This window comes from Heliangelus exortis, chromosome 7, assembly GCF_036169615.1.
Source record: "Heliangelus exortis chromosome 7, bHelExo1.hap1, whole genome shotgun sequence".
Classification (NCBI taxonomy): domain Eukaryota; kingdom Metazoa; phylum Chordata; class Aves; order Apodiformes; family Trochilidae; genus Heliangelus; species Heliangelus exortis.
Window position 1 is genome coordinate 32702389 of NC_092428.1, and position 26007 is coordinate 32728395.

The following is a 26007-nucleotide window of genomic DNA, read 5'->3' on the forward strand; positions in this document are numbered from 1 at the left end:
GGGGAGTCAGTGTGAGGCAGGTTGGCATGGAGCTGCCAGCACCCACTGGGGCTGTGAATGTCTGTGCCACTTGTCAGAGACACCTGAACAACAGATCCCAGGAAAATTGTTTTCTGCTGATTGTTTTTTAATTGTTTTTAATTAAGAGTAAACAAATATTTATTTAATTTTTTAAAATTTTATTAACTACCCATTAACTCAAGAGGAAACCTTCAACCTACTCTCCCTCCTCAGTTTTCACCTGTGGCCCATGTGTGTTGGAAAGGAGAAAACCTCTCAGCTGCTTTGATTTGTTTCAGGTTCTTTCCCCCCAGAAGGCACCCAAACAGCAAAGGATTAAGATGTGTTGCTCAGCTGGGCAGTGTAGGTACAGTCACTGCTTCAGGAGACAGCAGCCCCTAGAACCATCTCTAGCAGCAAAGCAGCATGTAGCATTTTGTAAGAGATGTCACTAGAAAGGAAAGCTGGCTGCTAAATGTGTACAAAATGAATGCTTAGTTTGTTGGTGTCTGTAACAGGATAACCCACTTTTTTTTTTTTTTTACAGATTAATATTTTTCATAGATTTTTTTTTTTTTCTGCAAATTGTTGCTGTAATTATTTTGTGATTAAACTTGATTACCAGTCACTTTACCAAGTGTGTGAGACACTTCTGAGGGTTTTTTTGGTTGGTTGGTGGTTTGTTTTTTTTTTCTTCACTTTCTTAAACCAAATGTGCCTGATATTGGGTGACAAGCAGCAGCTTTTTAGTGGCTGCTTCTGCTGCTGAAGAGGAGAAAGTGAGCTGTGTAAAGCTGATGCTGTATGTATATATATATATATATATATGTTTTTTTTTTTTTTTTTTTTCTCAGTGCAGTAAAAACAACTTAGGGGGGTGCTGGTGATGAATGAGTTCAGGGTACATGCCTGATCTTGGCATCTCCATATTGACTGGTTGTAATCTATGTGTTTTGCCATTAAAATCAGTGCTGCCTCTTCTCTTTTTTTCCTGTAGAAGAGACACAGGTTTAACACAGGTTTAACAATTGTGATTTTTACACGACAGGTTTGTGGGTGACTTTGAAGCTTCTTCCAGGAGATATTCATCAGATCAGGAAAGAATTTCCACACTTAGTGGATAGGTCAACAGCTGTGGCTCGGAAAATGGGTTTTCCTGAGATTATTATGCCTGGTAAGACACTGAGAATGAGTGCTGCTTTGTTACATTTTAACTTTTTTTAAGTAGTTGTATGTATGGAAGGTTTGTTTCTTTTTTTAAGGGGAGAAAAAAAAATAATTTGAGGCATGGTGCACATTAGAAATAATGGCTCATCAAAGGTTTTTGTCTGTTTTAAAATAAAAGTAAAACACTTAGGTAATACCTGCCACATGTGCTTCATCAAAAAAAACCCCACTTTACAGCTTCCCTCAAACTATGTGGTTTTATGTTGACAGGGGAAATTCTCCTTTTTCTCCAAGAAGAAAAATATAGGCAAAGTATATATGCTTCATATTCTCTTCCTAGCGAGGGTGGATGTGATTTTTTTTTTTTTTTTTTTTTTTTTATTAAAATACATATACAGGGATTCCGTGGATTTTCAGTTCTGGTGTTTAGAAAAAACAAACCAAATTGTGGTGCTTCTCAAAATAAAGCTGTCAATAAGTAACAGGCTACAGAAACCCCCTGCAGGGTCCTTTTCAGACTGATGGGCTCTGGAGGATCCATCAGATATTTTCAAAAACCATCCCAGTTCCAGCTCTCCCTGTTGTTGCTGCCTCTGTGTTCATCAGATCTTTTACTTCATATTGAGTAGGGAGTAACTGCATCAGCACCTCTGCTTGTTAGGATCATCTCCCACATTAAATTATTGGAAATTTCCTGCCTTCATAATTTGTTTTCAAAATTGCAATTGACTTAGGGTGTAGTTAAAAGACCATTTTAAGACACCAAGCTAAATACAGCTAAAAGCAACCCCTAAGCAGCAAACCCATCAAACCACAAATCTAACAAGTTAAACAGACCTCTGTAGACTGCTTAAATATCTGGAAGTTACAAAATATCTGTATATGGGATAAGTAATGACTGTTGAATTATTCCTCCCAAATTAATAACGAAAGGAGTTGTGTTAAAAATAAATAATTGAGAACCAAGGTGATTTTAGAGTGATACTGCACATACTCTTCATGATGATGGGATATGCTTCTCTTTTTTGTTTAAATTCAATGTTTTGCACTGAGTTGATAGTTCAGACTTCAGCTAAAATTGTGCTAAGACTTCTAAAGTTTTTTCAGTCCTTTTATTTCTGAACCTTCACTCTCCCGTGGCTTTTAAATGTTTTGCCATGAATGTGTTTGATTGCTGTTAGGAAAAGGTGTTGGGGGTTGCTTTCTGTGTTTCACCACTGGCTTCACAACTCAACAGGCAGAGTGGGGAACTTTTTGAGAACTTTGTGCTTTGCTTTTCCTTGCAGGTGACGTTCGTAATGACATCTACGTCACGTTGGTTCAGGGGGATTTTGACAAAGGCAGTAAAACAACAGCAAAGAATGTAGAAGTGACAGTGTCTGTGTATGATGAAGATGGCAAAAGATTAGAGGTATTTAAGTGATGTGGGTGCTCTTCATTTTTGTACATATCTTTTCAGCTTAATTTTTTTTTTTTGCAAAAATTCTCTCCCATGTGGTGCACTCTGCTCATCCCATGAGAAGCTTGAGCCATTCTGTCTTCTTTTGACCTACTTCACTGATTTATTGTTTTCATTTATTTGAATGAAAAAGTGGAATTTGAGACAAACATTTTCTCCTTTCTTTGTGTCTTCAAGAGTGTTATTTTTCCTGGTGCTGGTGATGAAGCCATCTCAGAGTACAAGTCAGTAATATATTACCAAGTGAAGCAACCTCGCTGGTTTGAGACTGTGAAGGTATTCAGGCTGCTGCCTTCTCTTCCTTTGGGGGGGGTTAATATCCAGTTAATAAAGGTTTCAGTGGAAAACCTTGAGAAAGAAAGCTTGAGATGCTGTAGAACTAGACAAAAGGAATAGCTCAATAAAAAAAGGCTTTCAGAGACTTCTGGAAAACAGATTTGGTTTTCTTTGCATAGTGGATTTTATTTCACCCTTTTGGTCAAGATGGGGGCACTCCAACATCTATTTAGGAAGGGTTTTCTCTGTTTCCATGAACCTGACCTAAAGAAACAGGATATCAATATTAAAACACAATTACCACAGTGTTGAACTCATCAGTGTTTTGGGCTCTGGCCGGTGGTTTAAGCTTGATTAATTTGCTTGGGTGGTAATATTTTAGCTGAAATGCCAGGTTTTAATATTACAGAGGCTGATGTTAGCTTCATAAACCATATTCTGTCTAGCTTCCTGAGAAAGGACTTAGAGCTGCTCCCCACACTGTTTGAAATCCAGAGGTGCTCTCACTGCATCTGTAGCCAGAAAGTGGCTGGGAGGGAATGGCAGAAATGCAGATGTGTTGGGAATAGTTTAGAGCACAGAACCTGGATGCTGGGGTGATGAAAAAATGACATTTCCAGCAAAAATTCCTGAGGGAGAGGGGCATTGGTTGCATCTGTGCACACTGGTTACATGTGGCTCAGTATAGGTAGTACAAGTGTTGCATCAGTAATGAGATGTTAAGAATTCTAAATTTTTCTGTTTAAGTTCATCTCTTCCAGTCAAACTCCAGAGAGGCTCATTCCTGAGCTATGTAGGGGAGGCTTTGAGGTTACAGCCCAAAATCTGAAGTTTCAGGTCTTGTCAAGTACCTTAAGGACCAGGCTTGCTTAATTCCCTCTGTCTTACGTAGTGCAAGAGCTGGGAGTTTTCCTGGGGAGTTGTGTACCCTTCCATGCTCTTCTATAGCCAAATGAAACTGGTGCTTCTATTACTCTTTTTGAAAGATGTCAGGATGAGGCTGGGTAGTGGTTGATGGTGTTTGATGGGACTGTACTGACTGTTTTCCTTCCCTCCCCTCCTTCCCAATGCCTGAAGGTTGCCATCCCCATCGAGGATGTGAACCGCAGCCACCTGAGGTTCACGTTCCGCCATCGATCATCCCAGGACTGTGAGTACTCCAGCTTCTTCATTATGATATTGTCAGTGTCTGGGGCCAAAATCTGCTGAAACAGGCAGAAAGTTCCTCATCTTTAAATGATTATTGTAATAGCTTTTAGTGCAGGGATAAGGTTTTGGTTTTTTTTTTTTCCCCAGCTCATTTTGTTAGCATCTCGGCTTCTTTTTCCTGTTACTTCTTCCCCACTCCACTGACATCAAGTTTTTCCTTCCCTGCCCAGTTATTTCTCCAAGTCAAATAAAAGGGCTGGTGGATAAATCTTTCCATTAGCAACTGGAAGGTTTGTGGTCTTGTGTGTCTTAGAAGGTAGGTGGTTAAGGAGTTGTGAAGATGTTTAACAACCCCACGTGTGAAATGGGAAAGTGAAAGAGTTTATAGTGGGCTTGGCATCAGTAATTAAAGACTCACGTGCTGAGCAACTTAATTTCTGGTTTGCAGTCTGAGTTGTGGTCCTTTTGAGGTAGTTCTGGTCTAAAAGATATTAGAGAGCTTGTGGTTTTCCTCAGCTTCCCTGGGATATTGGTGGGAGCTGAGTTGCTTTTTGCAGTTAAGGTTCAGATGGAGACAGGAAGGCATCTTCCATTTGTTGTTTTGCAGGGAAGTTTGGGGCTTGGCCTTGGTTGTGATGACTCTTGTTCCATAGAGTTATCACAGGGGCTTCCTCACTTGATGGAGAAGCCTTTCAGAATCTGTAGGAAAACTTCTTTTGTAGACTAAAGACATGGGCAAAAGGATTAATCATGTAGTATCCACTGCATGCACTTGAAGATGTGTAATACTCTCCCTGAATACCCTGGGTAGTACCTTACCCCATCAGGGTTATTTAATTGAAAGTGTATATTTTGCAAATTGATCATTAATAAAAGATTTACTTAGCTCAGGCAATGGTACTTGCTAATGAAGACAACGTGCAGCAAATTAGTGTCATTAGTGTCAAAATTATGATTGTGCATTACAAATTACCAGAGTCAGAAATATTTTTATGTTGACTCAAAAATTTAAGTTGTGTATGGTTTAAATATTCATTAGAGGCTGTGCCTTAGGGCTGCAGGGCTTTCTCACAGGCTGCTTGGCTTGTCTGAAGTCTATTTATTTTTTTTTCCCCTTCTGGTTTTACTTTGCTTTTTACTTGCTCTGTTGCTTTCTTTTTACTTTTGATGATAGATTTTGAACAATGAGAGCAAACCAAATGCATTTCTAGTTCCTGTCATCTATAGAGTGGGTGAACTTTCAGAAACTGAGCTCCTGAGATCCAATCCCTGCTTTACTTCCAATATTCCCTCAATAAATGGCAGAGCCCTGATGAGATCCTCTGTGCTGAACTTTAAATCATCATTCTCAGTAATGAGCACATTGCCTCTGCATCTTCTAACTCAAAAAAAAAAAAACCCTGAATCAAATTTTTTATTTTTAAAAAGGTGCCTTAATTCAGCTTTCTAAATAAACACACTGAATGTAGGAATATTAAGCATCTGGTTACCTCTGCTCTGATCAGATTCTTAAGCATTTATTTCTCATTTTTGGTTTTGTCTTGAGCTTAGAAGACTCCCCCAGTTTCTTGTACTTTTTTTCCACCTAAGAATCTTTTGTTTGGTGATTTGTTGATAGTGTATCCATGGTTTTGAGATTAGGTGGACTGCCTGTACTAGGAGGAGATACTTCATTATGGTTTTGTTGTTTGTTTTGTAACAGCCAAAGATAAATCTGAGAAAATATTTGCCCTAGCATTTGTGAAGCTCATGAGATATGATGGAACAACTTTGAGAGATGGAGAGCACGACCTCATAGTTTACAAGGTAGAGTTCTGAGCTCCTTAATTGTTTCCATAGTAGGTAGCTTGTTGGCAATACTACTTTAGCTAATTATTGTTACAGACTTACACAAAAAAATGTGTTATGGACTATTCTCTAAATACAAGTACTGTGTAACCTGCATTTTGGCAGATTGGTAAACCTGGTGTATGCTTCATGTTTTAATTTTGGTGCTTATTTTATCTAGTTTTATGTGTGTTTTCATGGCTGGGCAAAGTTGCATCTCTAGCCCTTTAAAATATCCCCTTGTGGCTCTAATCTGTGGACAGATTTGTGCTAAATTACTGCTGTGAAAAAGCCATTTGACAGCTCAATTTCTGGAGCAAATATATTTTTTTATTATTGCTAAGGCTTTTTACTAGATATCTTAGAATTTTTTCATCTTGCATTTGCAACACCACTGCAGGCAGAAGCAAAGAAGCTGGAGGATGCCTCAACCTATTTAAGTCTGCCATCTACTAAAATAGAGCTGGAGGAAAAGGGACACTCTGCAACAGGGAAGAGCATGCAGAACCTTGGGAGCTGCACCATCAGCAAAGACTCTTTCCAGATTTCTACTCTGGTTTGTTCAACAAAGCTTACCCAGAATGGTGAGTTCACAGAACTCCTCACAGATGGAGTGGGGATGGATGGTCATAGAATCATAGAATCCTAGGGGTTGGAAGGGACCTGGAAAGATCATCTAGTCCAACCCCCCCTGCCAGAGCAGGGCCCCCTAGAGTACATCCCCTAGGAACGTGTCCAGGTGGGTTTTGAATGTCTCCAGTGAAGGAGACTCCACAACCCCCCTGGGCAGCCTGTTCCAGGGCTCCGTCACCCTTACAGTAAAAAAATTTTTTCTGATATTCAACTTGAACCTCCTATGCTCCAATTTACACCCATTACCCCTTGTCCTATCACTGGTCACCACTGAGAAAAGCCTAACTCCATCTCCCTGACACTCACCCCTTACATATTTGAAAACATTGATGAGGTCACCCCTCAGTCTCCTTTTCTCCAAACTAAAGAGACCCAGCTCCCTCAGCCTTTCCTCATAAGGGAGATGTTCCACTCCCTTAATCATCTCAGTAGCTCTGCGCTGGACTCTTTCAAGCACTTCCCTGTCCTTCTTGAACTGAGGGGCCCAGAACTGGACACAATACTCCAGGTGTGGCCTCACCAGTGCAGAGTAGAGGGGGGACTCTGGTCTGACTCTGTCCTTGTGAATGGATGGTGGGGTGCTTGCCATGCAGCCCTGGATTGAAATGTCTGGATACAGCAAAAGCAGCTCCTGAGTGTGTGTTCTGTGCAGCCTTTCCCTGCCCATGGGCTCAGTTTGGCTTCAGAGCAGTTCACATCTCTAAAAAGCCAAAAGAATCCTGAGTGAAATGGAAGTGGCAATATTATTTGTCACAGAGTTGAGTGTTGGAGGGTGCTGAAAAGAGGCTCTGTGGCATTTTAGCTCTCCGTGGGCATGGATAAAAGCACTAAGGAAGAGAGTGAGTTTGCTTTTAAGAGTAGGCACCAGCATGGCTCTGCTCCCAAATGAGCTGCTGTGTTATTTCCAAGGTGCCTTATTTGTAATCTTTTGCCTGAAGAAAGCTCTGATGTTCTTCTGTGTTGGGCAGAGAGGAAAGGATTGCAGGAGAAAGCATTTCATGGAAGTGACTCTTGGGTTCACACATCCTCATGTGAACACAGACCTCCAGGAATGGAGTTAATGTATTTTTTTTTTTTTTTTTTTTTACATTTTAAAACTCACCTTGCATGGAAGTCGCTTTCAGGCTCACATATCCTCATGTGAACACAGACTTCCAGGAATGGAGTTAATGTAATTTTTTAAATTTTATTTTATTTTTTTTTTAATATTTTAAAACTCACACTGCATGGATGTCACTCTCAGGCACACACATCCTCATGTGAACACAGACTTCCAGGAATGGAGTTAACGTAATTTTTTTTTTTTTTTTTACATTTTAAAACTCACCTTGCATGGAAATGACTTTCAGGTTCACATATCCTCATGTGAACACAGACCTCCAGGAATGGAGTTAAAAGAATGTCACTCTCAGGCTTGCATATTCTCGTGTGAACACAGACACGAATGGAGTTAATGTAATTTTTTAAATTTTATTTTTTTTTTAATATTTTAAAACTCACATGGCATGGAAGTCACTCTAAGGCTCACATATCCTCATGTGAACACAGACTTCCAGGAATGGAGTCACTGTAATTTTTTTTTTTTATATGTTAAAACTCACCTTGCATGGATGTCACTCTCAGGCTCACACATCCTCATGTGAACACAGACTTCCAGGAATGGAGTTCATGATTTTTTTGTTTGTTTTTTTGTTTTTTGTTTAAAACTCACCTTGCATGGAAATGACTCTCAGGTTCTCATATCCTCACGTGAACACAGACTTCCAGAAATGGAGTTAATGTAATTTTTTTTAATATTTTAAAACTCACATGGCACGAATGTCACTCTCAGGTTCACATATCCTCATGTGAACACAGACAGGAAGGGAGTTAATGTAATTTTTTTTTTAAATATATTAATACTCACATGGCATGGAATTCACTCTCAGGTTCACATATCCTCATGTGAACACAGACTCCCAGAAATGGAGTTAATGTTTTTTTTTTTTTTTTTTTTTTACATTTTAAAACTCCTGTACATTTTCCACATGCATTTGTCAGCCGGTTGACTGCATCCAGAGGCTGGGGGAAAAGCCAAGCTGATGGCAGCCACCAAAGCAAATATTTCCCATTTCCAGGCTCTGCCCTCTGTGATTTCTGTGCCTGGTTGCCATGGCACAGTCCCTGCTTCTCTTTGCTGCACCAGGAGTGGAGTTGGGGAGTGTGGGTGGGTCCTGGAGCCCTGAGTCATGGCTGGGGAGCAGCAGCATCAGTTCTCCCTGAGTCAGGAGAAGGGGGAGCTGGGTTCAGATGGATCTGCTAGGAGCCAAAGGAGGAGGTGGGTGGGAAGAGTGATGGATTTGTCACCTAAATGTGACACCCTCTGTCCAGAGGGAAGGTTGCTGCTACCCTGGTCTGACTCCGTAGTCAACTCAATTTTATTGCAGTGTTTTTCAGAGGCATCTCTCTCCCAGCACATCCTGGGTGATTTGGTATTCAGAGCACATCAGGTTCACTGCAGTTCTGGCAGCCTTAGAGTCCAGAAGAGAGTTTTGGGGAAAAAAAAAAAAAAAAAAATTTGGAAATGAATTTGCAAGTTCACGGCAAAGATGGGATTGTAGGTCAGGAGTACAAGAGTGGGTTTGGGGACTTGGAGAGCACAGAGAGAGCAGGATGTGGAATTGAGGTGGTTTTGGTTTGTGCTGTGATTTAGGGTTTGGGTTTTTTCCCCCTCAGTGTTTCCCAGTGCTTGTTAGGAGTTAGAAGCATTTCATAGTGATCAATGTATTGATGTTGCTTTCACAGAACAAAGGTAAAATCAAGCCTGAGAATTATTTCATGCTTAATTTACAAATAATTTGCTGTGAACTTTCTGATCTTTTTCAGTGTTGCTGTTTAATTATGTTGTCTGGGAAACTTTTTCTCCAAGTTGCCAAAACCTTTTTTGTCTTCAGAGTATTTTGACATTATTAAGCAAGATCACCATATATCCTTAAGCAATTTAGGAAAAAACCAAAACACAATGCCTCCCCCACAAAAATCATCATTAATTTCCTCCCCCAAGAATAATTTTTCATCTAAGAATTGGCAGCACTGTTCAGATTCTACTTTCTGAAACTAATTTGAAGTTCTGTAAAATTGTTGGCTAGTGTTCTTCCTTTAACTTTCTTAAAAATTAGTCAGTGAAAATCCCTGGTACACTTCCTTGTCTACCAAAATTTTGATCCAAGACAATTTTCTCCTTTTGGTTATCTATTATAGTTCTTTCTTCACCCTTCATTTGGGTTTGGCTTTTTTTTAGTAATTCTGAGATGATGTTAATAAATCATACATCTTTTTCCTGCATTGCATTTGATGTTGCAGACTTCTTTTTGTATATAAGGTCTTTGAACATTTACTTGACTTCAGTGCTCCATGAACCAGAAGTTATTAATGTTGCTTTTCTATTAGAAAGTGATATCCATAGCATCTGAAAAATCTCCAAAATAGGAAACTTGGCTACTATTAGGACTTGAGCTATTTTGTTGGAGAGCAAATGATAGTATGAAATATCTTCTTAGTTACCATTTGAGCAGTTGATAGTGATTTGTGGTAGTAAATATTAAAGTAGCTTAGATTTTGGGCTTAGATTTTGCATTTATTTGGAGAAAGAGGAGCAATGTAAGAGAGGACTGTTTGAAAACAAGCAAGAAAGCCCCAAGCTCCTCAGAACAAAATGAGATCAGGTCTTGGAGGCATCAGAGGTTGGTTTTCATCAGCACATCTCAGCTTCTTCTCTTGCCATCTGAGGCAGAATTCTCCCTCCCTTACCCACAGGACTATGGCAGGACATGTCTTTATTTTTATTGTGCTCTCAAGACTTCTTGGAACCAACATGTCCTTTATGAGCTGAAGAAACAGCTGCTTTTGGGTTATTTTTCAGTGGTTTTGTTTGGTTTTTAGGGTCAGAAGTGAGAAGCCCATTTTCCTGCCCCTTTTTTTTCCTGCCCCTTTTTTTTCCTGCCCCTTTTTTTTCCTGCCCCTTTTTTTTCCTGCCCCTTTTTTTTCCTGCCCCTTTTTTTTCCTGCCCCTTTTTTTTCCTGCCCCTTTTTTTTCCTGCCCCTTTTTTTTCCTGCCCCTTTTTTTTCCTGCCCCCTTTTTTTTTCCCCTGCCCCCTTTTTTTTTCCCCTGCCCCCTTTTTTTTTCCCCTGCCCCCTTTTTTTTTCCCCTGCCCCCTTTTTTTTTCCCCTGCCCCCTTTTTTTTTCCCCTGCCCCCTTTTTTTTTCCCCTGCCCCCTTTTTTTTTCCCCTGCCCCCTTTTTTTTTCCCCTGCCCCCTTTTTTTTTCCCCTGCCCCCTTTTTTTTTCCCCTGCCCCCTTTTTTTTTCCCCTGCCCCCTTTTTTTTTCCCCTGCCCCCTTTTTTTTTCCCCTGCCCCCTTTTTTTTTCCCCTGCCCCCTTTTTTTTTCCCCTGCCCCCTTTTTTTTTCCCCTGCCCCCTTTTTTTTTCCCCTGCCCCCTTTTTTTTTCCCCTGCCCCTTTTTTTTTCCCCTGCCCCCTTTTTTTTTCCCCTGCCCCCCCTCCAGAGTCCTCTCTCTACAGAAATGTTGTGCTGGGTTTCTGCAGGGTCAGGGCCACTCTGCCAATATGTGGCTGTCCAGTGAAATGGGTGACCTAGAGCAATAAACCTGTTTCCCCTGAACACAGTTGCATTTTATTTCCTTTCATTCCCACCTTGTAAGTTAAAAAACCCTGATATAAAGTAGGTAAAAAGCAATATAATTGTTTTTTCTTACCCCTAGTTGACCTCTTGGGACTTCTGAAGTGGCGATCTAACACAAACCTCTTGCAGCAGAACTTGAAGCAGCTGATGAAGGTGGATGGGGGTGAAGTGGTTAAGGTAAATAAGTGACCTTCTTTAGAAATAAAGTTGGTATCATCATTTTGCTGAATCCCACATTTTGATGTATTCCTATCTTCTTGTTCTTACCCACCACCTGCCCCTCACCACTCACACTGAATATTAAATTGTAACCAGGGACCTCTCAGGGCTCAGGATGCTAATGCCCTCCTCCCTGCATCAATATTTCAGATGCTGAGTACCAGTAAAACACATGTAAAAGGAAAAATTCTGAAAATATAGTTGGTTTTTTTAATTATTTTTATAGCACCTCAGCAAATTTTTGTGTGTAGGTACATGAAGGCAAAGAACGTTTTCTTTGCAAGATTAAAACATCTTGGACCTTTTCCATGGTGCTAATAAATGCATTTTTCATGTGTTGATATGGAATGCAATTCTACTGTGTGCTGCTGATACTTAAAAAAAAAAAAAAAAATTATTCTGGAAATACTTAGCTGAGCCAAATTATTTATATTTGTCAAGGCCACTGAGTGATGGCAGAGACCTCCAAGACAGATTTAGCTTTGGAAAGGACTTGTCTGGGGCTTTATTGCATGTGTGGTAAAAAAGCAAATCCAGAAGAGCATCAAAAGATGTAAGGTATTGGGGAGAGATGTCCCTTAAGGCCTGTGGTGGTTTCTTACTTCAGTGGATTGTAATTTAATTAATAGAAGCATAATGAATGCCTCATCTGGAAGTAAATTAAAGCATCTGAAGCTACTGATATTCTCCTGTATTGACTAAGGTGAAAATAATATTAAAATAAATATAATTTATTTTTCAGGAAGGTTCTGCTGTTGTATTGTGGATGATTTGATAACTAAAAACTTGCCACTGATGTTTGCTCCTGCCAGACACTGTCACAGTTGTGTTGTTTGTGGTTTTCCCTCTTCTCCACACCACAGAGTGTGCAGAGGTTACTGCCTGATGGATACTGGGGGTTTTTAGCATGCAGCACAAACAAGGTTTAAAGTAAAAGCAATATCAGAGGGAGCTTTCCAGCTGGCAGATGCTCAGCCCTCCCTGTGCTGTTGGAGCACTTGTAAAAAATCACTCCCTGGGACACAGGGATCTGAGCAGAACTTGATGTATGCATAGGACAGAGAAGTCAGTGCTTAATATTGCTTGCTTAAATTTTATTTTATTTGTCTCCTGAAGACCACTGTTTCCTATCCATCTGTTACAGCAATGTTGAGAAAGTCTTTGTGGAGACTGCTCTGTTCCATGCTTGTAGCACCTAGTTTGTAATTGTATTATTTCACCTTTTTTTTTGTCCTTTGTGTTTATAAGTATGATATATGGGACAGGCAATGCATACTACAAAAAGTACACATTTTATAAAACATCCCATCTTTTTTTGTTAAGCTGGTTTTGTTTTTTTTTTTTTTTTTTTTTTAATTTAGTATAATATCTCTGCCTAGTGGTGTTCAATTACCACTAAATAGAGATCAGCCTGGATCCTCATTCTGTGACTGAATGCTTCAGCAGTGTATGGAAACTGTAAATGTTATCTTCCTTTACCAGAGGCTGGGACTCTATTTATGCAGAGAGCCCACAGGATGAGAATGTAAACTAATAGTCTGGAAATACCAGCTCCCTACCTGAGAAATGTTTTCCTGCCACTTCATCCAACAGAAGCATCTCTCCTGTCTTCCTGCTGTTACATGAGGTCCTTGTGAACACATTTAGAACTTGAACTCTACTAATGGAAGTCACTCAAGAGCTGGGTTTCCCCCAGAACTGAAATCTGAAATGGGCTGCAAGAATTTTGACTTTTCTGATTTTTTAATTTTTTTTAATCATTCATTAGCTGCATAAACTGCAGCTCCATGCTCCCTTGTTTTGAGGAAATTTGGCAGTGAGCAGTGTTTAATGAGCTGTTAAATGGAGATTAATTCCTGAGATTTAACTCAGGTTTAGTAGAAAGCCCAAGTGAAGCAGGTTTGGTCTAGGGGACTGGATGCAGAGATGAAGATTTTGAAGGGAGGAAGGTGGGAGTCAGGCTGTTCCCCATCTCTTCCCCAATGCACACAATATCTCTTTGTCATTGCAATCTCAGGAATCAGTTGCCTTCTGTTTATCCAGACCTTATTTCCCAACTACACCTTGTCTTGCCTACAAGGCAAAACCCAATTTTACTTCATTTGAGGCAGACTTGTTGGAAGGATCCGTGTTGAACCCCTTCTTTTTCAATCAAAGCCAACAAAACTGAGGCCATGATGACCCCATCCTCCTTCATCCTTGGAGAGGAGCCCATGGTGTTTTTGTGTCATCTGGGGGAAGAAATTGCTCAGCCAGAGAATCCCAGAACCAAACTGGGATGCACTGATGAGTATCTCTGCTCTGTGCACGTCCCACTTGTCCCTGGGAGGAAATGCTCTAACCACCCATGCAGCTTCTGTCCCTCTGCTTCAGTTGGGTCCCCTGACACTAATCTTGGTTTTATTTCATGTTACACAGATCAGGGCATCCAGCAAGTGAAGACTCTGCCCCTCTTAGAGTGGTGGAGGTGTTGGGCTGGGGCAGGGTTCCCATGTGTGTCTGGTTCCTGTGCCTGCATGTGTGCTCCCCCTTGAAATGAAGGGTTTTCTGGCAGTCTTGAGGTGATGTCCTGGGCTCAAAGCCACTGTGGGTGACTTGATTTATGTGGCATGAGGCTGGGTTGCTTGGCTGGCTTGTCCTCTGACCCATCAGCTTTCAGAAGCTGCATGAAGTTGCTGAGTGACTGCTGGAACTGAGTGGTGATCCAAGTTGTTGATTATTGCATATAAATAGATGGAACTTGCTCTTCAGCTCTGCTAAGTGTGATTTCTGACTTTTTGGTATTTATTTTGTATTTATATTGAGTGATACGGATCTATAATCAATTTAACTAAAAGTTAATTTGCTGAAAAGCACAATGCTACATCTTCAAATTCCCATTTGTGCAAGCTAACTTTTACAGAAGTATTGACATCTGAAAATATGTACATGGCAGCAAACCTGTGTGGCCTAAATCTCTTTTTTTCTGTGAAATCTGATGAATTGTGCATCTATTTCTAGTTTCTTCAAGATACCTTGGATGCACTTTTTAACATAATGATGGAGAACTCAGAGAGTGAGACATTTGACACGTTGGTGTTTGATGCTTTGGTGAGTTTGCATTGGGGGTGGAATAAAATGTGAGTGCTGCAAAAATTTATAAAAAAATCCCCTTGGTTTAATTAATAATTATTAAAATTAAAATTAATAAAAAACCATGGGTACCCATGGTAACTGCTAGAATGACATTCACTGATGAAACAGGCCCTATTAGCTATTATTAGCCTTATTAGTTATTGACTATTTAATTTAAAATGCATGGAAGGTTGTTTTTTTTATTGTATTTGAAATTTCATTTGGACTTGATAAAAAGGGGAAAAAGGGATGGATTTCATCCTGTCAGCCTTCCAGAAAAGGTGGGAGCAATCAAGTTGGTTGTTTTAGTGGATTAACAGCAGAATTTAGGACAAACTGTTTTTTTCTTTATGTGACAAAACTTGGTGTAATGAAAAGGGAGTTTTCTAGGGACAGGAGAATTTTAATATATTGGGAGAATAATAAAAAGCCACAGCCTGGGTGTTAATAAATATAACCAAGTGTCTCATCTGAAAATGAATTTGGGTGAATGTGCATTATTAGAGTGTTTTTTTTTGAGGCTAGTGCAATAATTGTACTATTTTTTTTTTTTTCAGGTATTTATCATTGGACTGATAGCTGACAGAAAATTCCAACATTTTAATCCTGTCTTGGAAACCTACATTAAGAAGCATTTCAGTGCTACATTAGCCTACACGTAAAGTTTAAAACTTAATTTTTTCTATTGTGACTTGTACAGTTTATCCACATAATGTTGTTCTCTCTTTTTTTTAATGCAGTTTAATGAGGAATTTGTCCACAGAACTCGGGAAAGTGTTAGGTTTGTGGTGAAGATGAGGTGTAGAACATCCTTTTTCCTGAAATAACAGCAGTAGAACATCACTCATTAGCAAGGAGGCTGTTTTTTTGTTACCCTGAAGGAGGGGATGAGCTGAGGGTGACCTTTCCTTTTCAGGCATGGGGAGCATCCTTCCCTGCCTTAAATACAGGGAGGCAGAAGCAGGTTTAAACTGGAGGATGCTGGAAGGGGTGGATTCTGGCATGACTTGAGCCCATGGACCTGACAGATCCATACCCCCTCCCTGCCTCTTATTGCAAGGTTAAGTACAGAAAGGTGGAATTGACAGGGTCTAAGTAATTACTTGAAATTTTTAGGCAGTTTACTCCTGTTAAAATACACAGATGTCAAGATACTTTTTTTTTTTTTTTTTACTCTGTTATTTTCTGTTAGTTGTTCATGGTAATTTATACTTTTGGTGTGAACGTTGAAAAAGTGTAGCTAGGATGATCTGAAGTGGAATTGAAATTGTAATTTATATTCATTGGGAGGTAGTTAAAATAATACTGTTTTCAGAATTGTTTCACTTTCGAGTGCTAAACTTCAAAATGTGAAATGAATATTATAAATTTCTCAAATTCTAGCCCCAAATCCATGGCAAGGTATGGAAAGGGGAAGCTTTGTTTAATGAAATAACTCCCATTTTATGTGTTTTGATTTTAAGTGTGTTTGTATTTCATTTAATTGTTTTCTTTTGATTATTAGAAGTAGGTAAATCTTTATAATAGCATAAATCTGAATACCCCTAAATATCCAGCAAAAAATAAGTCTTCCTGAGGTTTGCTGCATTGCTTGTATGCTGGGTGGTGTTATGATCTGTATATTTTTTTTTTTCTTAAGAATAGGTTGCAGGTACTAACCAGCCAAAACCAGAGTATAATGTGTTGAGTTTAGCTGCATAATTAATTTTGGAACTTGATGGGCTCTACTCTAGGCACAGAATTGTTCTTTAAATGTTTCAAACTTGAAGCTGTTCTCTGCATACCTGTTTGTGCCTTGTGTTTTTGTGTTTAAACAGAAAACTGACTAAAGTTTTAAAGACATATGTGGATAATGCTGAGAAGTGTGGGATCACTGATCAACTCTTTAAGGCTATGAAAGCTTTGGAGTACATCTTCAGATTCATAGTGAGGTCCAGGATTTTGTTCAATCAGTAAGTATGAAACCATGCTGAAACCTCCTGCAATTCCTCTTGACAATTTTCTTCATAAAAAAAAAGAAAAAAAAAAAGTGCCACACTTACACCACCAAATGAAACTTGCTGAATATTGCACTGTTTTAGAGATCCCTTTAGTTGTTAGGATTAATTTCTGTTCCCTAAGACTCATCCAGGTTTCCTTAATCTGGAGCCAAGCTGCATGGGATGCACTGAACAGAAAAAAAACCTGTGCTGAGCTGAAATGTGGATTTTACCCAGCAGTGTAGTGGTAAAATGCTGTGTTGCAGCTCTCTGCAGTGTAGGTCTCTGAAGAAATAAAGTTTGTCACTTTTTAGTAAACTTTTATTAATAAAACTTGTGGCTGAAGTGGTGAAGGTCCTGAGTGGCCATAGTGCCCTGTCCTCATCCAGGTACTGGGCTTTGCTGGTGGCTTTCCTTAGATGGCTGGGAAGAGAGAAAGTGTGGAAAAATTTGCCAGAAAGTCAAGGGACATCTTTTTTGGGTAGGAAACATGACATTTGTCCTTGCATGGTGCTCCCAGGGCTTGAGGAGAAGCTGTTGGGTTTGCAGAGGGGTTTATGCCCAGGCCAGGTGTCTGTCCATAAAGTCAAGCATAAATGATGATTTTAACTTCATTTGGAAGTCAGGAAACAGACAAAATATTAAAGTTAACAAAAGTTGATGATGTATTCATCTTCATTTAGATTCAATCCTGTTACAACTTGTGATGCTAACAACCTTATTACAAGGGATTTATGTTGAGCTTGGAAGTTACCACCTCCACCAACCTCTCTCTAAATTAAGAGATTGTAATTTATTTCTGCAGGAGGCTTGCTGCAAGATTCATTCTGTCACTTACACTGTTACAGGTCCTGCAAATCACTTTAGAACAACAAAAAAAAAAAAAAAAAAAATTCTCTTACAGCAGATTAGATTTACAGCCCATATCACCCCCTAGTATTGGCCATTGGATTTTCTTGTGCTAAGCACTAATTCAGGGGGCTTTAGCATTGGGAAGACACAGCTCTCAGTGACAGGGGATTAATCAGCAAAGCTGCTGAATGAGACCATGATTTGTTCTACTGTAAGACTTAAATCCTGCCTGAGGTCTGCAGTTTGGAATTATTATAATGCAGGGAGTGTAGTAGTCTTCTGAAATATTGTTAGTGCTTCACTGAGAAATGGTGAGGAGCAAGCAGAATATTTTATTGAAAAAGATGGTTTTAATATGGTAGTGGACTGAATATATGGAGCATTTTAGTAATGTGATTGAAGGCAAGATTCAGTTTGAGATAAATACACAGTAGCCTGGTTCATCTAGTTAAAGGCTGGTGAGAAATCTGTTTGTTCTATATATCAAGGTTTATAAAGGCCCAATATTGTCAGTGAACTTCAGAAATACCTTGATTTGATTTACTCAGTAATAATCCTGGTGGTTATGTTGCATTACAACAGTCTTTAAATTCTAGAGGCTGTGCTAGAAGGGTGAACTTGGTGTGATGCTGGTTTTCTCATAGCTCCAGTGGTTTTGTGCATTATCAGGTGTATTAAATAAATATGTTAATAACTGACAGTAGAAACACATTGGTGACTAACTTGTTTGTTAATTTTTCTTTTTTGGAACACAAAGCTTTTTTGTCTTAAGGAATTTGATTTATGGCTCTGTCAAGTGTATTTACTCCTGATATTGGTGTTAGTTTCCCCCTCTCTAATCTGTTCAGGGGGACCCTGAAACCCATTATTGAAATTGGGAGTTAACAAAGAATTTGTCCTGAATAACACCCAGTGTTAACCTTAGAGGGTAACAGGCATTTGCACAGCAAAAATAACACAGTATTTCAGCATTCATTCCCCCTGGGTGCTGGTTAAATAGCTTTTTTTAATAGCTGTGGCTCCCAAAGGCTTCTGAACACAGCATTGGAAACTGAAGTCATCACTTTCAGGGTAAAGCAGCAACAATTCTGAACTCCATGCTTATCTTAAAAAGATAAAAGGCCCTTCTCTACCAGGTGGCCCACCAGGAATCTCCAAACATGAAGAAATCATGCTCTGTTTGTATGAAATGCCTGAGTGTGGTGCAATTCCTGAGCTCCAGACCTTCTTACTGGGTTTTTTCCCTGGAAAAAAAAAAGGAGGAAAATAGAGGGGAGGTGAACTTTTGCTGGGAGCTGCTCTGATGGGTTTTGGTGCAAAATGTGTGGGTGAGCTCAAGGATAGAGGTGGTGGGAGCCCAGTTGGTGTTGGATGAGGCTCTGGGAGTCCAGCAGATAAGGATGGGCTCATGGACACTCCTGTTGGGATTTGACCTTGGCCTCAGGTTCTTCTGGGCTGCTTCTGAGCACAGATCCTTTTTTTTGGGCCATGTTAAGTCTGTATGGCTGATGTTCATAAAGCCCATTTGCAGCAGCCCTGGGTGAGATGGATGTGGGTGAGGCAGAGGGAATACCAAAGGATGGGGGAAACGTGGGAAGGATTTATGGGAAGCTGGTGACCTTCTTCCCTTCCCCTTTTCTTCATAGGGAGAGATGCCTCATCCAGCACTTCAGCCACCAGATTTAAAATATTAAAGGGAATTTTAGGAGCTGTGCTGTGTAGAACCAGAGTACCAAGTTCTGCAGCTCAGCTGTGTGGGGTTTTTTGCCTTTGGGGTTGCTCAGGGTGGGTTTTATTCCTCCTGAAAGCATCTGGCAGAGGGAGACAAGGTTGCTGTGGGCAGGTCAGCCCTGAAAAATCCCTCCTTGAAGGCACAGGGACCCACCTTGCAAATTTGGGCTGGGGATTACTCATTCTTCTGGGGCAGTGGATGTGAGTAGATGGGTTATTAAATGCATTTTAATTTTAGTGCTCCCTTCCCATGGGGAAAAAAGGGTTTGTTTTGTGTGTTGTTTTTTTTTTTCCCCAGCAGCTTATGAGCTGATAAGCTTTTTCTTTCTTTCACAGAGCTTAAGGTCACTCACCTTAGGGCACTGGTAGGTTGTAATGGTTGCTGGCAAGTTGTCTGGATGCTTTCTGGCATCCACATCAGAGCTGTTTGGTACTGGTCCTGCCAGCCAGCTCCTAACTCCTGTGCAGGGTGAAGAGACTTGAGCCCAGTGCTGCCTGGGCACCTGGAATTGGGTCATGGCTGGGGGATTCACCATGTCTTGAAGGCATAAACACCAACACTGGATATGGCATTTTACATAGGAAGCTTTAAAATAAAGAAATCTGATGTTGTGCTGGCCCAGCTTGGTCAGTTTGTCTGTGTTTTTATTTTTTGCTTTTTTTTTTTTTTTTTTTTTGCTTTTTTTTTGTGAAAGCTCTTGGTTCAGTGAAGAAACTTGTCAGAATTCTTGAACTTTTTTTTTTTAAAAAAGTAGTGCAGCATATTATCTGTCACCTGAAGAGGTTTTGAAGAACTGTATTTCCATTTTAGTTGCAGTGTGTTTATGAAAGCTAATTATTTTTCAGGCTGTATGAAAACAAAGGAGAAGCAGACTTCAGGGAGTCTCTGCTGCAGCTCTTTAAGTCCATCAATGAGATGATGAGCAGCATCTCTGATCAGACTGTCATAGTGAAGGTATGTGCCCCCCAGGTCTCCATCCTTGCTTTACTTCTGAATCCTAAACCACAGCTGGGCAGTTAATGAGCTGTTAGGCTTGTGTTTGTACCCAAAATATATTTAACATCAAGCATGGTTAATTCTGGGTGCTTCTGGTTTGTAACTGTGTAAAGAATGGTTCAAAGAAGGAAGTTTACTTTAATTGCTGCAATTTCCTCACTTGATTTTCAAGAGAATTTAGGGGTTAAGTGACAGCTTATAATTAAAACCTTAAGTTTTTTTTAAGGCATTACCTGTAAGATGCTGATAACAATGTAAATAATTTTATTACATGATGCATATCTATGTTTTATGCATATTTATATCCCAGGCTTCCCAGGAGCTTCAGCATAGTATCTTAAGCTCTAGGAGATAATTTTTGATGGCAAATGAGTTGACAGACTCCAAACTCCACTCCACACCCCTCTTCTTCTGTCCCATTAAGACAATATCTTAAAACAGTGGGGAGTGTGGGCTTTGAGCTCAGATAAACACAGGCATTGACATCAGAGGAAAAACACTGAATTAAAGGACTTTTGGGGTCTTGTATTGAGAGGAGTCTGAGGTCAGAGTGCCAGTACTGCTCTCCTGTTCTCTTGGTGAATCTCTTCATAAATCTTTTTCACCATGGGAAGGTCCAGAGGGTGTTGTAGGAACACGTTTGCTAAAGCTGCACCTTGAAGTTCCCTTTGTGGTTCCCGGGAGCAGGAATGGAAGGACCTGAGTGTGGGCATTGCTCTGCTGGATCAGCTGAAGGCTGATGATCAAAAATTGGGGTTGAATTGGGGAAGAGCTTGACAGGAGGGCTGCTCTTGCTGGGAGGTCAAGTGGTTGTGTAGGAGAGGAAACTTTTAGAGCAGCTGGGAGGTGAAAAAAAGGCACTGGTCAGAGACACACTGGTCCTGGGTAGCTGGGTGCATCCTGGTGATGCCAGGTGAGCACACAGCAAAAAGGGAGAACTGCTGAGTTTGAGGATTTCAAGGAGAGAGGCTGAGACTGTCATCTGATTAAAAAAAAATAAGGATATTGCATGTTCCAGGAAAGCTGTGTTTCCATCTATTTGACCAGGCATCTGTCCTGAATGGAAGGTGGGAAGTTTGAGGCAGTGACTGTGTGTGCTCTCTGGTGTTTTACAAATAGAAAGGTTTCTGACCATGAGGGTAGAATGCAAGAGTGACTTTCCTGAGATCCATTGGAAGAGGGCAGGTGAACGGGAGTTTTTCCCAACGCTTTGTGCCTTGAACTAAAAAAAAAAATACCCTGAACCATAGGTTTGGTTGTCTTCATCAGAGACATGAGAAGACAAACTTCCTAGGAGAGGGCAGAGGGGTCACAGAGCAGCAGTGTTGGTCGTGGTCCAGGTCTTGTTTCACTTTCAGATCTCTGCAAACCTGTGCAGAGCACATCTCTGCATCTGGCCTTGTGTCTCTGAAGTGTGCTGGTAGGAAAAGCATGGAGGGATGAGCCAGTGAGGGGTGTCTGAGAAGTGTGTGTGTGTGTGGGGAATGCCTTTCAGAAGCCCTTGACAACCTTTCATTCATTTGTTCTTCATTGCTTTCATCTCCTTTGGACTCTTAATTACTTCTTAGAAGATGTAATTGTTGGTATTGGCTTTTTGCAGCCTGGGTGGTTGCTTTTATTATGTTCAAATATCCCCTGAAGCTCTACAGGATTTCCTTCAGTAACTAGAAATGTGTGGTTCTTTTACAAAGAATAAAATTATTGAATGGGTGGCTATATGTGTGGTGGGGTTTGGGTTTTTTGGTGGTTTTTTTTTTTTTTTTTGGAGTGAGTTTCCATATGGATTCTATGAATCTTGCCTGACAAAGTTCCTGGAGTCCTGGGCAGGTGTCAGGAACAGGGTCAAGTGATGTGATGTTGCAGGCTTCATTCAGCATCTTCATTAGTGACCTGGAGTAGATAATTAAATACCACCCTAGAGGTGAGGAACATCAGAAATACCTCAAAACTGAGGGGGCTAAAAAGAGCTGCAAGGCAGGCAGATGTAGGCAGAGCAGCTCAGGAAATAAATCCCTGTGTGGTAAAAATTCGTGGTAAAAATAAATCCCAAGAGAAGGCACCTTGGAAAAGGCACCTTTGGAGTGATAACTGCATCCTGCCCATGGCCAGCAGTTCCACCTGCCTGGAAAATCCTCCATCAAATCCCAAGAAACAAGGTGCCAGTTTAAAAGAAGGAAAAGAAGGATTTCTGAAGGTTGCTGTCCCCGGGGGTGATGGAGCCAGAGAGTGTCAGCAGGACCAGGCTGAGCCCCAGGTCCTTGGGTGTCCTGAAGGGATGGGGGGGAGAAGAAGCCAAAGGTGATGGAGGAGGCAGAAAAAACCACAGAAAAACTGGGATTGACCAAGTTCTGGGATGGAGAAACTATTACTGGGACACAGTGTTTGTTTGTTGTGGTGTTGGATGCTCTGCTGAAGTGTTGGGGAAAAAATAAGAATGCAAAAAAATAATAAAGAAGATAAAAATATAAAGAATGGAAAGAAAAATATAAAGAATAATGAAAATAATGAAGAATGGAAAAATAATAAAGATAAAAATATAAAGAATAGAAAGAAAAATATAAAGAATAATGAAAATAATGAAGAATGGAAAAAATAATAAAGATAAAAATATAAAGAATAGAAAGAAAAATATAAAGAATAATGAAAATAATGAAGAATGGAAAAAATAAAGATAAAAATATAAAGAATATAAAGAAAAAATATAAAGAATAATGAAAATAATAAAGAATGGAAAAAATAAAGATAAAAATATAAAGAATATAAAGAAAAAATATAAAGAATAATGAAAATAATGAAGAATGGAAAAAATAAAGATAAAAATATAAAGAATAAAGAAAAAATATAAAGAATAATGAAAATAATGAAGAATGGAAAAAATAAAGATAAAAATATAAAGAATAGAAAGAAAAAATATAAAGAATAATGAAAATAATGAAGAATGGAAAAAATAAAGATAAAAATATAAAGAATAAAGAAAAAATATAAAGAATAATGAAAATAATGAAGAATGGAAAAAATAAAGATAAAAATATAAAGAATAGAAAGAAAAAATATAAAGAATAATGAAAATAATGAAGAATGGAAAAAATAAAGATAAAAATATAAAGAATATAAAGAAAAAATATAAAGAATAATGAAAATAATAAAGAATGGAAAAAATAAAGATAAAAATATAAAGAATATAAAGAAAAAATATAAAGAATAATGAAAATAATGAAGAATGGAAAAAATAAAGATAAAAATATAAAGAATAAAGAAAAAATATAAAGAATAATGAAAATAATGAAGAATGGAAAAAATAAAGATAAAAATATAAAGAATAGAAAGAAAAAATATAAAGAATAATGAAAATAATGAAGAATGGAAAAAATAAAGATAAAAAATACAAAGAATATAAAGATAAAAAATATAAAGAATAATAAAAATAATGAAGAAGCAAGTAAGTTGCTGGGTCAGTGTGCTTTGCAGGTAAAATCAGATCTGGCTGTAAGAGTTTCAGGCTTCTTTTACTGTTTTTAATATACATTGGGGAAGCTAAATAACTGTGTACAAAATAAGTCTGTTTGGTGAGAGAAGCTGAAAAGGCCTACACAGAAAATTAAGGTGCTTCACATTAAAAGAGACAGATACTTAATTTCCCCATTTGAATATTTCTGTTCCTCCTTGCAGAAATTGTCATCTCTCACCATAGTTTATCCATGTGAAACAGAACTGTGAAGTTTTTCTGGAATGTTTGCAGCTTTTCTCTTTTGGGCTGGTTATATTAATTTTTTTTTTTTTTCCCCCCAACCTATGTGTTAAGGGAGTAACCTCCAAGTTACAGAGGCAACTGTGTTCTGAGCAAGAATTACTCTATTTATTCAAATATTTATGTCTTTGTGGAAGCTGCTGAGCAGTCTTTGCTTCCTTAATACTTTGCATTTCAGTTGGCCCCCCCTTTAGGTGAATTTTTCAAAGTTTTTGGGTCCATTTTAAAAAAAGTTTCCTCCAACAGAGAACTGTATGAGTTGTGCAAGGATTTAAGGTTGCAGAGCACAGAAATTTGGATTTGTGTCTCTCTTTGGGTTATGGCAACCCTGAATTTCTTAGGGAAGGGGAAAATTTATATATATGTTATCAGTAAGGGGGGGGATCTGCTGCCTTGGTGCAGTTTATGGTCACTTCATGACATAAAAAGTGGTCCCCTGGTCCTCAGGTGGTGGTTGGTTTTTTTCTTCCAGAATTTAAAGGGATGTTTCTTTTTGTGAGCTTTTGATATTGCAAAATAAAAGCAATTGAGTAGCATTGTTATAAGGTTATTTTAAATGTGACTTGTAGTGCTTCAGATTTACAATGAACATAAAAAAAATCTCCATGTTCTTGGAGCACAATTGGAGCAGAGTTTTAGCAGCATTTATACCTCTTACTGGAGTTGAATATGCTGCAATCAGAACATGAAGGTGGAAGAAGGAATAAAACCCACTTTCATCCTGGGCTATAAAGGCAGCAATAGCCTTTTAACCTATGGGGTTAAATTTGAGGAGCTGAGATGCTGTAAATGAATGTTTAAGGCTGGTTTTATTTTCTAGTTAACTCAATATAATTTTGGGGGGGCTCTGTGACTGTGTTGGCTGCAGCAGAGGCAGAAATTCCAGGGATGCCTTTTACACTTGATTTTTTTTTTTTGTTTGTTTGTTTTTTTTTGTTTGTGGGGTTTTTTTTGGTGGTTTTGGTTTTTTTTTCTTGGTTTTTTTTGTGGGGAGTGTGGTTTTGGTGTTTTTTTTGTTTTGGTGTTTTTTTGGGTTGGTTTGTTTGTTTGCTTTTGGTTTTTTGGTTTTTTTCCCCAAGATTTGCAGTGTCCAAACTGGGGAGGGTAACTCAAATGGCAATTTGAACTCTCAAATGTTCTTGGTCACCTTCTTACTAAAATAAATAAAAATTAAAAAAATGTTTCTTGTGCCATGGATGGTAGCAGTGCAGTTTCAGTTGGAGAAGCAGTGAAACTAAACTTAATTTTTTTTTTCAAGAATCAGTTTACTTTTAAGAATTATTTGACTAAATAAGGTGTGGCAGCATTTGGTACATGCACCTATTTTTAGTGGTTACAAGTGCAGTGACTTCTCTTGGTTTTATTCCTATTTTCTGCTAATTGGTGCATGGTAACCACTTCCTTAACCTTTTACTGCTTAAGCTCAGCTCAAGCTTAGCATGATCTTTCCAGTTTAGATAAAAAACTGCAAATGTTTCCTATGTATTTTATTAATATTATTAATTTATTCTTACACAACAAAGGCAGTTGAGGCAGCTGCATCTTATTTCTGAGGATGCTCTGGTTTTAGGTGTGTTTGTAGGAGGGAGCTGAGCTCTTAGCAGGGTTCTGGCACTTTGCTGGTAGCTGTGACTTTGCACTGCTCTTCAGGATGGCTAAAAAGGGGCTGGGTGAGTTCCCTCTGCTTTAAATGATGTTGCTAAAGTAGGTGTTTATATAGAATTATCCTGGGTGGAAGGTGATAACATTTCACTAATGCAAATTCTCCTGTCTGTGTTGTATTTTTAATAATCCTCATTGATTTTGACATGTGGTGCTTATATCTCAGTATCCCATACCAGACTTTTTCCTTTTTTTCCCTGCTTTAATATTACATATTTATTGCAAAGCCACAGAAAAAAAACTTTTATGAAGATAGGAAAATACCTTTACAAGGTGCTGAGGTGCCATGGAACACAACAAGAGACTGCAGGGCTCCTCCAGCCTGTGGATAATCATTATTTAAAACAAATTGAGTGACAAAACCCAAATCCTAATGAATTCATGGGGAGGTCTCTTGTTACACTGCCAGTGTAACACTCAAGGAGAGCCCAGTGCCACTTCTTGTGATGCTTTCTGCTCTTGTACACTGAATTTCATGCCAGAGGTTTAGTTGTGGTCTTAAAAAGATTTAATTGAA

General features: G+C 39.0%; 1 protein-coding gene across 2 annotated transcripts in view; it reads left to right on the forward strand.

The window, feature by feature from the left end:
• DOCK1 (dedicator of cytokinesis 1) overlaps positions 1-26007 on the forward strand; it is a 277133-nt gene that overhangs the window by 40193 nt on the left and 210933 nt on the right. For both annotated transcript variants that reach the window (XM_071749684.1, XM_071749683.1), the window contains exons 13-23: positions 1049-1174; positions 2454-2578; positions 2804-2902; positions 3980-4052; positions 5754-5857; positions 6279-6462; positions 11268-11365; positions 14408-14497; positions 15079-15179; positions 16339-16473; positions 19930-20038. In XM_071749684.1, the coding sequence (XP_071605785.1) occupies positions 1049-1174; positions 2454-2578; positions 2804-2902; positions 3980-4052; positions 5754-5857; positions 6279-6462; positions 11268-11365; positions 14408-14497; positions 15079-15179; positions 16339-16473; positions 19930-20038 (1244 nt within the window). The remainder of the gene's footprint in view (positions 1-1048; positions 1175-2453; positions 2579-2803; positions 2903-3979; positions 4053-5753; positions 5858-6278; positions 6463-11267; positions 11366-14407; positions 14498-15078; positions 15180-16338; positions 16474-19929; positions 20039-26007) is intronic.